The sequence below is a fragment of the Pipistrellus kuhlii genome, unplaced genomic scaffold, assembly GCF_014108245.1.
Source record: "Pipistrellus kuhlii isolate mPipKuh1 unplaced genomic scaffold, mPipKuh1.p scaffold_m20_p_3, whole genome shotgun sequence".
Classification (NCBI taxonomy): Eukaryota; Metazoa; Chordata; class Mammalia; order Chiroptera; family Vespertilionidae; genus Pipistrellus; species Pipistrellus kuhlii.
The window spans coordinates 48790220-48805088 of record NW_023425529.1 but is presented as its reverse complement, the minus strand read 5'-3'; the positions used below and the strand labels follow the sequence as shown (position 1 = coordinate 48805088).

The window sequence follows — 14869 nt, the reverse complement described above, 5'->3', positions numbered from 1 at the left end:
TTGCTGACACCAGGACAGTCCCACGCAAACCGAGGTGGCCGTCACCCTCACCATCCCAGAACGCAGTGCCCGCTGCGCTGGCAGGGCCTCTAGACGAGGTCCGACTGCTATTTCCTGTGTGACCTCAGGCAAATCCCCAACCTCTCGGGCCCTGCTGTTTCCATCTGCCAGAAACGAGCTGTCACATCCATCCCCCAGAGGCCACTGTGAGGATCCAGTCAGAAAAGGGAAGCCAAAGGCGTCTCTACCACGACCGTCCGGTCCGAGGGGAAGCCGTGCCCCGCCCTCCCCCAGCGTGCCCGGACAGCCCCGCCCGAGCCCTCACCAGGATGCCCTGGATGATGGTCTGCCGGCCCTTGCCCTCGTAGTCCACCACCTCGATGTAGTCCAGGTAGGCGTCGGCCCAGTAGACGAGGCGGCTGACCAGGTCCAGCGTGATGCCGTGGGGGAACACGATCTTGCTGTCCACCAGCTTGGTGCGGTTCTGCCCGTCCATGTCGCAGCGCTCCACCTTCGGGATCTGCCCGTAGTCGGTGAAGAACACCTTCCTGCGGGGCAGACGGCGTGTTAGTTACGGGGGCGCCGGCCGCCGGGGCCCGCCCTCCCCCGGCCGCCCCCGCCTCCCGCCTCCCGCCTCCCCCGCCAAGGGGCACAGCCCCTCACCCCATGGTGGGGTCCAGCGCGATGCCCTTGGGGTTGTAGAGCTCCAGGTCCAGCAGGGTGACACACGTGTCGCCGTTCCGGTTGCAGACAAAGATCCTGTCGTCGATGTCGTCCACGAAGTAGAAGTTGCCCGTCAGCCAGTCGATGGCCATCTGCTCGACGTCTGGAGGGGGCGAACGGAAGAGCTGAGGGGGAGGCGCTCACATGGACGTGCTCACCCTGAGCCCCTGCACAGCCCCCTTCCTCAGAGTGCCCCCCCCCCCAAGGCCACGGCCATCTCTGCTCCCTAAGCTCCGACAGCAGGACACTCAGCCTTCTGGTCTCTGCCGCCTTTCCACCCATCTGGTCTCTGCAAGGAGAAGTCTCCAGTACTTTCCCACACAGCCCCGCTCCCCGTGCCCAGACAGGGTAGGCACACGGGCACGGGGGGCACGCTTCCCGGACTCCAGCCCCTCCAGGAAGCTCCTCTCGGAGTCCCCAGAGACAGGGAGGACAGGTTCGCCAGCTCATTTTAGGATTTTTTTTTTAAATCTGCTTTTATTTGAGATGAGAGCACTCGGGCTAATTAAAACATCACACAATGTTTGGCCACTCACACGGTTCTTTATTTTTAGCTGGACTTTCACATATGGTAAGTCCCATGCCAGCCAGAGCACTGATTGGAAGCCGTTACGTGTTGCATGACTTTTTAAAAAAATGGGAAAGCAAGCACTTGTCAATAAGTCCAATCTGAGAGAAAAGAATGACAAAGTATGGGGCCCATATGGATGGAAACGGGAAGGTCCGTGAGGGCCAAAGGTTGGACCCAGTGACATAGGCCCAACTTCCTCTATTCACCCCATTCCTGTTTTTTTATTGTGTTTTTTTTTTCAGTGTTCCTATTGCTCAATTTCCTGATGTTGGGGGGCGCTGGAGGAGAGAGCACAGGGACTCTGAAGGCAAACTGAGGCATGGCTGAGCCGGAGGGGGAGCTCCAGAAGGCCCGGGTGGGGGAGGACGGCGGTGAGGGCCACACTCAGTCTACAGCCCTGGGCCTGGAGAAGTGCAAGAGGCCGAGAAGCTGAAGGGAGCAGGGGTGGGGTGAGGGCAGCGGAAATAGAGGAGGCAGCAAGTCAGGGTACAGGGACCCTGCTGGCCTCTGGGCCCCTCTTCTCCAGGACCCCCTGGCCACCCCTCTTCTCCAACCGCCATCCTTGGCCTGATGCCTCTTGCAAACTGGAAAATTTCCAAGACTGGGACTCCCTGGGACCCCTGCCTTGCACTCCACCTCCACCAGTGTCCCCAACAGAGAGAGAAATCTCTGGTCGGCCTGCCTCTGCCCATCTGACCCCCTTTGCTCACACTCAGCAAAGCGGGAAGCATTCTGCCCCGCACAGTCAGCCATAGCTGGGAATTCAGCTCAGCACCCCCTGATCCTTCCCCTCCCCACAGGGACTCAGGGTCCGTTTCCCAACAGTGGGTGGGGGTGGGGACAGAGGGAACAGGAACATGGCTCCCAAGGAACTTGGCTGGGTCCTGCCACTGACTCACGGTCACAGGACTCGGGCTGGGGGAGGGGAGAGGCGAGAGGAAGGAGCCGATGTGAGATTCTCATCCAACTGGTTTCCTCGTCGGGTCCCCCTGTGGAAACCCACCCCGAGGGGACTGACTGGGGGAAGGTCACACGGACGGGTTATCCCTGTCAGTGCTGATGCACCCGGACCCATCCCCTCCTCGGGGCCCCGGTGCTGGCGCGCGGAGAGGAGGGCAGAGCGGCCTGGGGTGTGGGACCCAGGCCAAGCGGGAAGAGGGCCCAGGGCAGGGGTAAGGTGGTCACAATGCCCCCCACACCGTTACCACAGAGAAGTCAGATTACAGCGAAGGCGCTGGGCTGCCTCCAGAGGAAGCCAAAGTCTCTTAGTCCCGGAGGGCGGGGGCCTGCCCACAGCCCCGGGCAGCCGGCAGCGCGGCTGGAAGGCAAACAGGGCTGCGTGCCCTTTGCTTGGTGGGCGCGGCGGGGGTCTGGGGGCCGCTGGCATGTGGACCAACTTCACCATGGGAAGCTGTTTTCCCAGCGCCAGCTGGTGCAGCTGGGTCCCTCGCTCCGTTTCCTGAGGCTTCCCTGAGTCACTGCCCAGCCCCGGGGCTGGCAACACCCTGCCCTGCTCCCCACACACCCTCCCCTCAACAGCGGCGAGAGAGGAGAGAGCAGCCTGCAGAGCTGATGCAGAGCCCCGGGACGGCACGAGGCTGCCCTCCACCTCCGGCCTCCTCCTGGTTCCAGGAAGGGGCCATCCTGCGCTCAGATATTTACCCTTGGCCGGTCTCCCCTCCCACCTCCCCAGCGCCAGGCAGGGCCCCGCTCAGCAGGCTGGTGAGGAGTTGGCAAGAGCTGGAGTCCCCAGCCTGGTTTGGCCTCCCCTTCGGTATTTTTGCAGCTGGAGACCATTAGTTGCAAGCAAAAATCCTTTGTTATCCAACCCCCCTCCACCACAGTATTTTCCTCTTCCCTACAGTCCGATTCCTCCGCCCGCCCCACCACACATAGGCACACATTCACACACACATACACACGCGTGTGCGGGGCCGCTCACACCATTCTAAGGCCATCACAGAGATGGGCTCAGCCTGGGAGAGGGCTGCCCTCTGTCCAGGGCATGGGGGCGGGGGGGCAACTGGAGTCCTGGGGTTGTGCCCAGAAGACCTGAGCTTTCTGGCCCTACACACCCAGAGGGCTTGCTCTTCGTGGTCCAGCCTTCCCAGGGCTGCGGAGCCACGCCAGGGCACCCTCCAAACCCTGAAGACAGGGGAGTCCCAGGCAGACCCAAGAGGAGAGAGGAGTTTGGGAGTGGTCTGGAGTCCTAGGAGTGAGGGATGCCAGCCCAGAGAAGGCCGCTCGGAAGCCGGGAGGGAGAGGACAGACCGCAGCTTGCCTGTGATGTCGCAAAGGACTTTCAGTTCCAGGCCCCAGAATAGACCCGGGGTGTGTGCTTTTAGGCTGGACCCAGTGACATAGGCCAAACTTCCTATATGCTGAACCCGCCTTATACCTGACTCCCGTGCTCAGCATCCTGCACTCCCCACAGCTCCGGTTTCCTCTCCCCGTCTCCGTCATTCACGATGTTCAGGAGGCATTTCCCTAAATAGTGGCTGCTTTTCCAAAAACAACAGGCCCCACCCCATTCCCAAGAAGACCCCAGCTTCAGCTGCAGGATTCCAGGCACTCTCCCTAAAATAAATCCCGGGCAGGACGGGCGGGGCCTCTGGGTCCTAAGGAAATATCCTTCACACATCCGCACACCCAGACATTGTAGGGTAGGGTGCAAGGACCAGGGCTGAGGAGGAAGAATCCCGTTAGCCGTAACTGTCACCACGACCTCAGGGAACACATGGCATCTGGTCCTCATTCAGGAACCTCCCCACCTCACCCATGGCTCTGCTCTGCCCTGGGCCCAGCCTTGGTGTGAGTCATCCTCTGTCACCTCCTGTGGGACTACGGGAAAATTACTTCATGTCTCTGAGTCTCAGTTTGCTCATCTGCAAAATGGGATGGTGCGTTAACAGCACCCACATAGCACAGGGCGGGGCCGACAATACACAAGCCACAAATGGGAGCTATGGTTTGGACCATGGTCCTCCTTCTCCTCCCTCCTTCCCGTCCCCACCTTTTCCACCCAGGTGCCATCTGTGCCTCCAGCTAGTCCTGTGGCCTTCAGACTAAAGGCAGACCCTGCAGGTGGGCAGTCTGGAGGCTCCCATGGCCCCAGCAGCTCCGTGTACCGCAGCCTGTTTACCTGACTGCGAGGACTGAGAGGCCAGGGCACTTTCATCTTTGTCCCCAGTTCCCGACACACATGCACTGATTCATTCGACAAATATTTATTGAGCGCCGAGTCCTCACTCGGTCGTCCCAGTGTTGGGACATCACTTTTTCCCTTCCCTCTTACTGCCAGAACCTTCGTCTCTGGCCTCTGGGTGCCCAGGACAGTGGGAGAAGACATCTGTCTGGTAATCCTCCTGCTTGGGCGGGGGGAGGGCTGGGGGATGAGCAGGAGTCTGGGGCTTGACAGAACATCGCTCAATGGCATGTCCTCACGCTCTCACTTCCTGCCAGGTCCCGACTTCAGCTCTTCTCCTCCCACCAGCAAGTCTGGGCCTCGGCCATAGAGTGTCCCCTCTATCCCCGAGGCCCGCTCCCTGCTCAGAATTCCACCTGGGGGGTGGGGGGACGACGACGGTGTGCGTGCTTCCTTCTCCTGCCTGGCCCCGGTCCACAGATTCTGCAGCTCTGATTCAGAATCAGAACCAGGCCTTTCAGCTGTTGAGAAATCCTTACTGGGCTCTAAAACACACCGCGCTTGCCTAAGTTCCTTCCTTTGGCTTGGAAACAGTAGGGAGGGGGTGCTGGGAGCAGGCTGGGGAGAGAGGCGACTTCAAGGAGACAGCGGGGGAGAAGAGGACGGCTGGAGCCGTGCCGAGACGCAGGGCTGTCCCTGGCCTGCGGGAGGGGGGAGGGCTGACACAGGACAGCAAACTCGGAATGGGAACGGGGAGCACAAGCGCCAGGATGTGCAGGGCCCGAGGCCACAGAGGGTGGCTAGGCCCCTCAGTATTCGGACACCACATGGGTAAGCAAGGCCAAGAAAGGGGCAGCTGGCCTTCTCACACCGTCTTACGTGTCCCGGGGACGGGGGATGGAGGCTGAGAGGGCTTGGGGTGTCCAGCTCAGTGGGAGGACAGGTCCCCTTCCAGCTGGGAAGCCAGCTCACCACAGGCTCAGAGACGCTGCTCTCTGCCCTCTGCCTTCCCTCCAGACAAATCACTGCCCCGTTTCCTGTTGTGACTTTAAATGTGAGCTCACACACACACACACACACACACACACACACACACACACGAGGGAGGGGAAAGAAAAAAAGAAAAGTGAAGTTGGCCAGCTGGAATTGGGGACCCATTGCGCAACCTTGCTGCCTGCAGCCTCCAGGGCCTGTTCTTCCTAGGGGGTCTGCCTCCTCCTCCCCCGCCAGCACCGGGCAGCACAGGGCCGGGGCCGGGAGGAGACCCCGGGATCTCCGAAAGCCCCTCCAGAGCGCCCCCTCGTACACAGTCCAACTGAGCGACTTCGCAAATCTCATTTCCTTCAAGGCTCCGTCTGCTCCCGTACTCCCCACTACACACACACACACCTTCTCAGGATCCCCGCCTGCAGTCTGCCCTGATCCTTCTCACAGGGGAGCTATCCTCAGAACTGAAGGGAGAGGTCAGAGGAGCACAGCTTAGAGAGTGCAGGCCTCGGGGTAGGGTGGGGCCGGGAGACTTGACCTCCAACACAGCTCAGCCCAGCACCATCCTTGAGGGGGTGGGGGTGAGAGGTGGGGGGGGGGGGGGGGGGATGTCAGGCCTGTCTCAGGTTGTTCCAGTTGACCCCTCTGGGCCTCTGTTACCAGAACATAAAGTCTTCTGAGTATCACTTTCAAAATATTCACCACGTTTATGCACAGTTGTTTACTATTATTTACCTACTATTTCTTTAAATCAACTTATTTTGCTGCATCCTAGACAATCTACAAAATCATAGATTTGATATGCTAGTTATCGGAGTTCCCTAATGAGTATTCAATAAAACATAACTACAATAATAAAAAATGCACACCAATGTGCAACAGAAAATCAAGGCATCCCTGCCTTGGGAAAGGCAATATTAAAAACTGAGGGTCTAGTTGAAACTGGTTTGGCTCAGTGGATAGAGCATCGGCCTGCAGACTCAAAGGTCCCAGATTCGATACCGGTCAAGAGTATGTACATTGGTTGCAGACACAACCCCAGTAGGCAGTGTGCAGGAGGCAGCTGATCAATGTTTCTAACTCTCTATCCCTCTCCCTTCCTCTCTGTAAAAAACAATAAAATATATTTTTTTAAAAACAAACAAACAGCCGAGACCGGTTTGGCTCAATGGATAGAGCGTCGGCTTGGGGACTGAAGGGTCCCAGGTTCGATTCCGGTCAAGGGCATGTACCTTGGTTGCGGGCATATCCCCAGTAGGGAGTGTGCAAGAGGCAGCTGATCGATGACTCTCTCTCATCGATGTTTCTAACTCTCCATCTCTCTCCCTTCCTCTTTGTACAAAATCAATAAAATAAAATAAAAAATTAAAAAAGGATGAAATTTATTTAAAAACAAACAAACAAACAAAAATCTGAGGGTCTGGCCCTGACTGGTTTGGCTCAGTGGATAGCGCGTTGGCCTGTGGACTAAAGGATCCCAGGTTCGATGCGGTCAATGGCACGTGCTCTGGTTGTGCCCTCGACCCCCAGTGGGGGGCGTGCAGGAGGCAGCCCATCAATGATTCTCTATCATCATTGATGTTTCTATCTCTCTCCCTCTCTGAAAGCAATAACAATATAAAAGAAAAACAACTGAGGGGCTGGCCTCGGGCCTCCCTAAGGGTCTCCCGTGACTCACTGTCTCGTTCTCAGTCATGGAATCAGGGTCCTCAGAGACCACCATCCAGCTGGGAGGATGGCCTTTGGGTGATGGCCCAGGAGGACGGGGGAGGGCTCACCCCAGCCAGGGCCGTGAAAGCACTGGGGCTGCGCGAAGAGGGTGAGCGCCTGGTGTGGGTAAGGAAGGAAGAGCACACACACCTTTCAGAATGCTGGGGGTGTTGCTCAGTGGATGTGTGTCCCCCCCCCCCAGGGCCCCCCCCGCCCCACACACAGAAGGAAGAAGCTGGACCAAGGCAGGGGCCAGTCCTGAGCCTGCTCCACAAGCCTCTCCTAGAGGCTGCGCTGACCACTGGCCACCCCAGGCCTTGGAGGGTCGTCTAGGGCTCTCAGAACTGGCAGGTCTGGCTCACTCGGGCCCCGAGACCCAGGTCTTAACTTCCTGGCCTCCTTCCTTCTTTCTGTTCTATTTCTGTGACCAGTTTTCTTTGGGGCAGGCTCCCTCTTCTTCCCACACCGGCAGGCAGGCTTCCCTGGCCTCTTGGCCTCTGAGCCGCCCCCACCCAGCCACACCTCTCCATTGTCAGACTCCTCCCTCCCGCACGGGGCTCGCCTGGGGTCTGAGGGAGGTCACAGTCACAGCCAAGAATGGATGATTGCAGGGAGGGCTCCCCCAAAGGGCAGAGAGAAAGCAGGAGAAACCAGCAGCCTTTCTTCCCCTCACCGTCACCGCGGGGAGCTAATTACAGGTCCGCTGCCCACGGCACAGGTGAGAGCCTGGGACCAGCCATCCGCCTCTCCTGGGAACCGGGATGAACCGGGGATGTGGGGAGGGCACCAGGGGAGAGATGCTTCCTATTTCCTCCGTTCAGGGCCCGTAATTAGCTTGTGGGATGAGAGCAAAACAACCATCCTCAGGGTGACAGCCAGACATTCAGGCGGCATGAGGTGCGGGGTGCAGGCGGGGGGGGGGGGCGGGGGGGCCGGGGACACAGAAGCTGGGGCAAGAGGAACCCACTTCTTCTCCCCGCTAACACTTCTCCCCAGAACCTTGATCTCTTCCCGCCTCCTGGACTCTGCCCCAGAAGGGTCCATGAACCTAGCAGGCTGGGAGTCAAGGCTGTGTTTGCCAAGGGAGGGATACCCGCCTGAGGTTATTTCCGGCTTCTCCTGGGGAGGAAGGCAGGAGAGGAGCACCCCTCCCGGGCCTCCGGCCACCAGCCCACGGGTCTGGCCTCAGGGCCAGGGAGGGCACGGCTGGAGCTGTTTGCCCAGACAGGCCTGTTAGGTGGGGCCATCGATCATGAGCGGGGAGAGGGGAGATGTCTCCTGGGGTCCCCCCCCCCAACCCTACCCCGTTTGTCACGGGGATCCCTGAGCTGCCCATCCCCAAGAGCTCGGCCAAGCATGGGGGGCAGCCCCCAGCTCGGTGCTCCAGGGAGAACACGTCTAATCACAGGGGAGCCTGGCCACCAGCAGCCCGAGGGCAGCGCTGGGATGCCCCGGACCTGGGGTGTGGACAATGAGATGAGGCCACGGAGGGCGGGGCTCTCCAAAGAGCATCTGCTGAAGCAGAACTAAGCCCTGCACCTTCCCAGGGTCTGTGTCTTCTCTGGGGATCCTCACACAGGAACCAACAAAAAACCTCAAGATCGAGGCAGGCCCAAGGTTCACGATCCCAAGCCTTTTGTTTGCCACCCTCCCGTTACCTCCAACTTTCACTTCCACCTATCGGACCCGAGAAGACAGCCCCAGCCCCCTTCTGCAGATTAGAAACCAGAGTTTGCAGGGAACTCTGGTTTGCTCAAGGCCACCGATCAAGTTACCCTCCCAAGTGGGTCAGACCAACCACAGGCCCCATCTCCCCCTCAGCCCCGTGGCGCATTTCCTGGGAATGTGATGATGCCAGATGTTTTGTTTGTTTATATAACAGCATCTGAGCGGAGCAGTGCTGCTCCAAGGGCTGTGTCTATGCCCTGGCCCCACCCACAGGATCACCCCTTAGACAGCAAAGCACAGCCTCGGGAGGGAGCCCCAAAGGGAACATCCCGAGTATCAGGTGGTCCCAGCCTCATCTCCTCCTCTGGTCTCATCCACTGCCACAACCCCTCCCACCCCCGCCCCAAACAGCCCCAGGACCTCCACACCATGCTACAACGGAGGGTCTATTCCGGCGACCTCACGAAGACAGACTTCAGGCGCTGCCCGGCAGGGCTCCTCAGCCCTCGCTACCGCTTGGAGCACATGTGTCAAACACAAGGCCCGAGGGCCAAATCCGTCCCGCCAGGCCTTGCAATGTGGCCCGCACCGCGCTGTCATCACTGCACTCCACTGCGTTTCCATCACAATGACAGTTTATGACTGTTCAGTAAACCATTCGGCCCGCGATTTAGGCTGGATTTTAGATTTTGGCCCCTTCTCTGATTGAGTTCGACACCCCTAGCTTGGAGGGAAAGTCCCTTGGAACACTCTTCTCTCTGAGAAGGGACAGTCCCTGGTCTCTGGAGATGGACCAGTCATTCCTCCTTTGAGGCCTTCGCAGATCCGAGCCAGAAAGGCACGGCCTGACCCTGCCCTGCCCCGGCCTCCGTCAGCGGCTCCTTGTTTGGGCTCCAGGGCCCGACCGGGGTCATCCCGTCTAACCACCCGCTCCTGTCCCCGCCAGGCCCCACTTCCCTTGCCCTTCTGCGCCCTCCAGACTGGGAGCAGGCGACTCACGGTGCAGGCTGAGGGAGATGTTTATGGTGTGCTCGTCCGCGAAGCCCTTCAGGCCGGGCATGCGGGCGCACTTGAGCTGCGTCTGGGCGGCACTGTCCCCGACGTGCACCCAGCACACGGTCTCGTTGGCGTAGCTGAAGTCCATGGCCGTGGTCTGCCGGGTGCTGGTGGGCGTGATGGTGGACACCTGGGCCCCACTCAGGTACGTGGCCAGGATGTTTTGGGAGTTGGCAATCAGCAGCACCGGGGGCCGGTCGACCGGCTCTGTAGGTGGAGGAGAGGAGGGTCAATGCAGCAAGGGTTCCCAGGACCTCCCGGGCCATTCTCCACCAAGGAGCAGCCCCGAGGGCCCTCTCGCGGTGGCCACCGGGGCCCCCACCCACCATTCTTGGCCTTGCAGGAACGGTTGTCTGGCTGCAGCAGGTAACCTTCCACACAGCCGCACGTGAAGGAGCCGTCCGTGTTGGTGCAGAGCTGGCTGCAGGTGCCGTACACCGAGCACTCATCAAAGTCTGCCAGGAAAAAAACAAGGTGATGAGAGCAGGGAAGTGTGTGCCCTCAGACACCACCACTGTCCATCCCTACAGCTATGTTGGAGGACAATCTGGCAGACTATTCCAACAATAAATGTGCAAAATCACCGCACAAGTCCGGACTTGGAGAAAGCCACATACGTGCATACCATCCACTCATTCAGAAAACATTTCTTTAGTGCCTACTCATTGCCAGAACTGTCCTAGGCTGTGGGGCTACATCCGTGAATAAAACAAACTCAAACGGTTCCCGCATAAGACTTAAATTCTGATGATGAATGAATTACTGCTATGATAGTAAGAGACACAGAAGAGAGATAAATGGCACTTTTTGAGCTGCCAGTGCACTGGGAAGTGGCTGGTGCTGTGGGGAAACACTAAGCAGAGACCGGGGAGAGAGCATGCAGGGGGCAGGAGTGTGGTTTCAGCGTGGCCTCCCTGAGAAGGTGGCATTTGTGCAGAGGCTCGAGGGAGGCAAACTTAAAGCAGAAGAGTCCCCATTGTTTGTAACGGGGAGAAATTGGGAACATCTTACTCATCAATAGGGCGGTGGCCAAGTAAACTGTGGTCACAGTCCTACATCACAGCGGTTTTTAAGGAACGAGGTAGATCTCTACGTATTAACATGGAAAAAACCCTAGAACATGCTGAGTGAAGAAATTGAAAACAGTTATGTACAGGATGGTTTTATGTAAAAAAAAAAAAAAAAAAAAAAAAAAAAGAGCAGATGCGCATACACAGTACTTTCACTGAGGTTTTCCGTGAGTGCGTGCACACAGATGCACAGAAAAAGCCCCGGAAGGAGAGAGAGAAAACCGGTAACGGACTTGACCTCCACAGAGTCGGAAAAGGGACCAGAAATGAAGAGGACTCGTCGAAACAGACTTTAGTGTTATCTGTTAGTGCTTCACAGTTTCTTACAAGAAAACTCACCTGTGACCTAAATAATTTTAAGATGAATTTTTAAACGTCTGCTGGGAGCAAGTGGGCTCAGCGTCATGCCCAGAGGCTATATATAGGGCCTGTAGCCACGCCTCCTCTCCGGCACCTTCCCTCTAACTGGCTCCTACTCCAGCCAGGCCCTGCCTCCCTCTTCCCACCACCGCCACACGGGCAGCCACGCTCACCTTTGCAGGTCTTCCCGTCCGCCTGCAGCTGGAAGCTGTTGTTGCAGTAGCAGGTCGGCCCGTTGAGGGTGGGGACGCAGTGGTGCTGGCAGCCCAGCAGAGAACAGTTGCCGATGAGCTCTGTGAGAGGGCAGGAGACACACGCTCAGGCCCTCGGACCTGGCAGCCACCTCCAGATGGAGGGGAGGAGGGTCAACGCAGCAAGGTTTGCATTGACCTTCACCCAACTCCCGCCAACCCTTCAGAAACCACCTTCAAGGCCTGCTGTGTTGGAGGTGAAAGGGGCTTAGGAAGCATCTACTGTATTTTGCAAGTGGGGAAACGGAGGCTCAGAGAGGGCATAAGACAGGCCCAAGGTCACGTAACCCATTAGGGCTCACAGCCATCTCCCTGCACTGGCCTCCCTTGGTTCCATGGAGAGAGGTGTGGCAGTTTGTTGGTCTCCAAGCAAGTGTGGGCAGTGAGTCTTATTCCCCGATAAGCCTCTTATTTGCCCGGGGACCACGACGCTGGCTCCAGGGCTGGGGGTGGAGAGCGGATATGCAATCGAATCTTTCCCCACAGGATCCCAGCTCTGGCTCGGAAGCACCCCCTGCAACTTATCCCTTGAGCCCTAGAGGCTTCTGGGAGAAGCCTAAGCGAAGTCCAGGCGGAGGAGGGCAGGAGCAGCAAACTTGGTTCCCTCAGGATTCTTCTCTAACCGTTCTCCTGCCACTGACCCACTTCCACACAAGACACAAGGGAACGAGACAGGAGGGGGAGAGGTGGGAACAGCGGCCCCCCCAAACCAGCGACCCAATTAAAGGCCTTGCGTGGGGCCAGGCGGCCTGGCCACAAAGACCCCTTTGTCCAGCTGCCTCGCCCCCCCACCTAGGAGTGAGAGCTGCCCCAGATGCTAAGACGTTCAGAAGCACTAAGCTCTGCCAGGCAGAGCTTGGGTGGGGGGCCAGACCTCAGTGATTCCTTCTCCTCCCCACCTCCACCCGAGAGCCCAAATGGGCTGTCTGTCCAGCCTCCCACCAATGAGCGGGTTAGTATTGCTTCTTCTGGAAAATCTAGAAGAGTTTCTCTTCTGGATATGGTTGGGGGGAAGGGGACGTTGAGGAGAACCAACGTCTGTAATATCAGAAAGGAAGTTCAAACCCTAGGTTTTGGAGGTTCGTTGTTGTTTTTAAAACTGAAAAGGTATCTGAGGTATCACAAAGGAAGCACATTTGAACAGGCGCCATCCGACTGGATGGGATGGGCATGGTCACTGAAGCCAGCCCCGGGGCCCACACGGCACCACAGCCCAGGAGCTTCAGACAAGAGCATGCAAAACCTGCCAAAGGAGGGGACAAACATCTTCCACAGACTCCCCGCTCCTGCCCTGAGTGCACGGCACCCAGGTGTCTCCTCCCACAGGCCAGGGAAGCAGACGAGCAAAACTCCAGCCCCCAGCCCCAGCTTTAATCAGAGTCTGCTCTCCTCTGTTCATACTCACGGTGCTTGTAAGAAACCATTTGGAGAAAAGATCCCACTATTTACAAAATAAAAAAAGCATGAAAACACTGATCTAGTGCAAAGCTTTCATTTTACAGGTGGGAAACGAGGGTCTGGAGACGGTGCTGACTTGTCCAAGCACAGAAAAGCCCAGGCCAGGGACTGTACTTGGACAAGCTCCGAGCCCAAAGGGCCTGTGGATTTTGGCCACTGTCTGGTGACAATTCTAGGTAGGGGTGTAGGACAAAGCCTTATCCCTACTGGTGTTGCAAGCACATTCCTAGGAGGGCAGGCCTCCAAACCCCACGGACGCCTGCCGGAAACCGATCATGGTCTCACTAATAGAAAGACGTAAAAGGCTGGTCAATCTTGAAGCTCAGAAAGGTCAGAGCCAACCACTCCCTGTCTAATTGAGACAATGGTCACTGAGGCAACTTCCCCATCAAATAATCATGTAAATCCTTACTGATATGATAATCCGATTATTACCTAAGGACTATGGGTGTATCCCAAACCTGCTTAAGGGTAATGGGTGTGTCCCATAGTCTCAATAAAAGGAATAGCAAAGCCAGAGCCTACTAGAGGTGGGCTCCTGCCCGGCCCCCCAAATCGCCAAAATTTCTCCCAGTCTCTCTTTAATTTGCGTGTGGCCCTTCTCCAGAACACAAACACTGAACCACACAGGACGTGAAAGTTCCCACAATGCCCCGCTGAGAGCTCACTGCAGGCACCTGTGAGAGGAGAGGTGGAAGAGCCTTACCTCGGCAGTGGGCGCCCTCGTCCGAACCGTCCATGCAGTCCTGGACCCCATTGCAGAGGCGGGACATGGGGACACACAGCTCAGTGCCCAGGCAATGGTGCTCGTTGGGCTGACATCGCTGGGCCTTACTCTGAGGGCCTGGGGGCAGAAGGAAAGGTGAGCATTACCAAGCGGGCAGGAGCGGCTGTAGTTGGCCAGCTGCTCGCCGGGAGAGGAAGAGGAAACTGGGACTTGGGTTTCAGACATCTGCGTTTTTCAGATCTTAGTTGGTTGGACTCTTCCATCAAGAGCTCTTCGACATACCTGGGAGCGCCAGGTGGAGGGGACAACTCGGCTTTCAGCCCAGAGTCCACTCTCAAATGTCCCCTGCCTATGGACCCCGACGCTTCCACAGGGCACACTCAGAGGACAGGCCGAGGTTAGACAGGTTTGAATGAGCCAAGGAAAACAGAGTCCATGGTAGGAAAGCTCCAATGACAAAGAGCATCTCCTTTTTTTTAATTTATATATATATATATTATATATGTGTGTGTGTGTGTGTGTGTGTATGTATGTATATTTGATTTTCCACAGAGAGGAAGGCAGAGGGATAGAGAGCTAGAAATGTCGATGAGAGATAAACATCGACCAGCTGCCTCCTGCACACCCCCTACCAGGGATGTGCCCACAACCAATGTACATGCTCTTGACCGGAATCGAACCTGGGACCTTTCAGTCCACAGACCGACGCTCTATTCACTGAGCCAAACCGGTTTCAGGAGCATCTCCTTCTCATAGCGTCCTGGGTCACGGAATGGGCTGAGAGCCGGACGCACCAGGTCTTCTGGAACTGCACTGCCCAATGTGTAGCATCAGCCACAGGTCACTACCGTGCACTTGAACTGTGACTGGTTGAAAAGGTAAGCATAGCATACACACTGGCTTTTGAAGACTTAATACCACACACATAAAAAGAATGGGGTCCAGCCGGTGTGGCTCAGTGGTTGAGTGTTGACCTATGAACCAAGAGGTCATGGTTCAATTCCCAGCCAGGGCACATGCCCAGGTAGCTTGGTCAATTCCCAGTAGGGGATGTGCAGGAGGCAGCCAACCGATGATTCGCTCTCATCATTGATATTTCTTTCTCTCTCTCTCCCCTTCTCCCTTCCTCTCTGAAATCAATTT

General features: G+C 57.3%; 1 protein-coding gene across 3 annotated transcripts in view; it reads right to left on the bottom strand.

Annotated features, from left to right (window-relative positions):
* LRP1 (LDL receptor related protein 1) overlaps positions 1 to 14869 on the bottom strand; it is an 84797-nt gene that overhangs the window by 57983 nt on the left and 11945 nt on the right. For all 3 annotated transcript variants that reach the window (XM_036455939.2, XM_036455941.2, XM_045588154.1), the window contains exons 3-8: positions 13706 to 13843; positions 11464 to 11583; positions 10187 to 10315; positions 9804 to 10067; positions 664 to 826; positions 326 to 548 (exon numbers count right to left, since the gene is read on the bottom strand). In XM_036455939.2, coding sequence (XP_036311832.1) covers positions 326 to 548; positions 664 to 826; positions 9804 to 10067; positions 10187 to 10315; positions 11464 to 11583; positions 13706 to 13843 — 1037 coding nt within the window. The remainder of the gene's footprint in view (positions 1 to 325; positions 549 to 663; positions 827 to 9803; positions 10068 to 10186; positions 10316 to 11463; positions 11584 to 13705; positions 13844 to 14869) is intronic.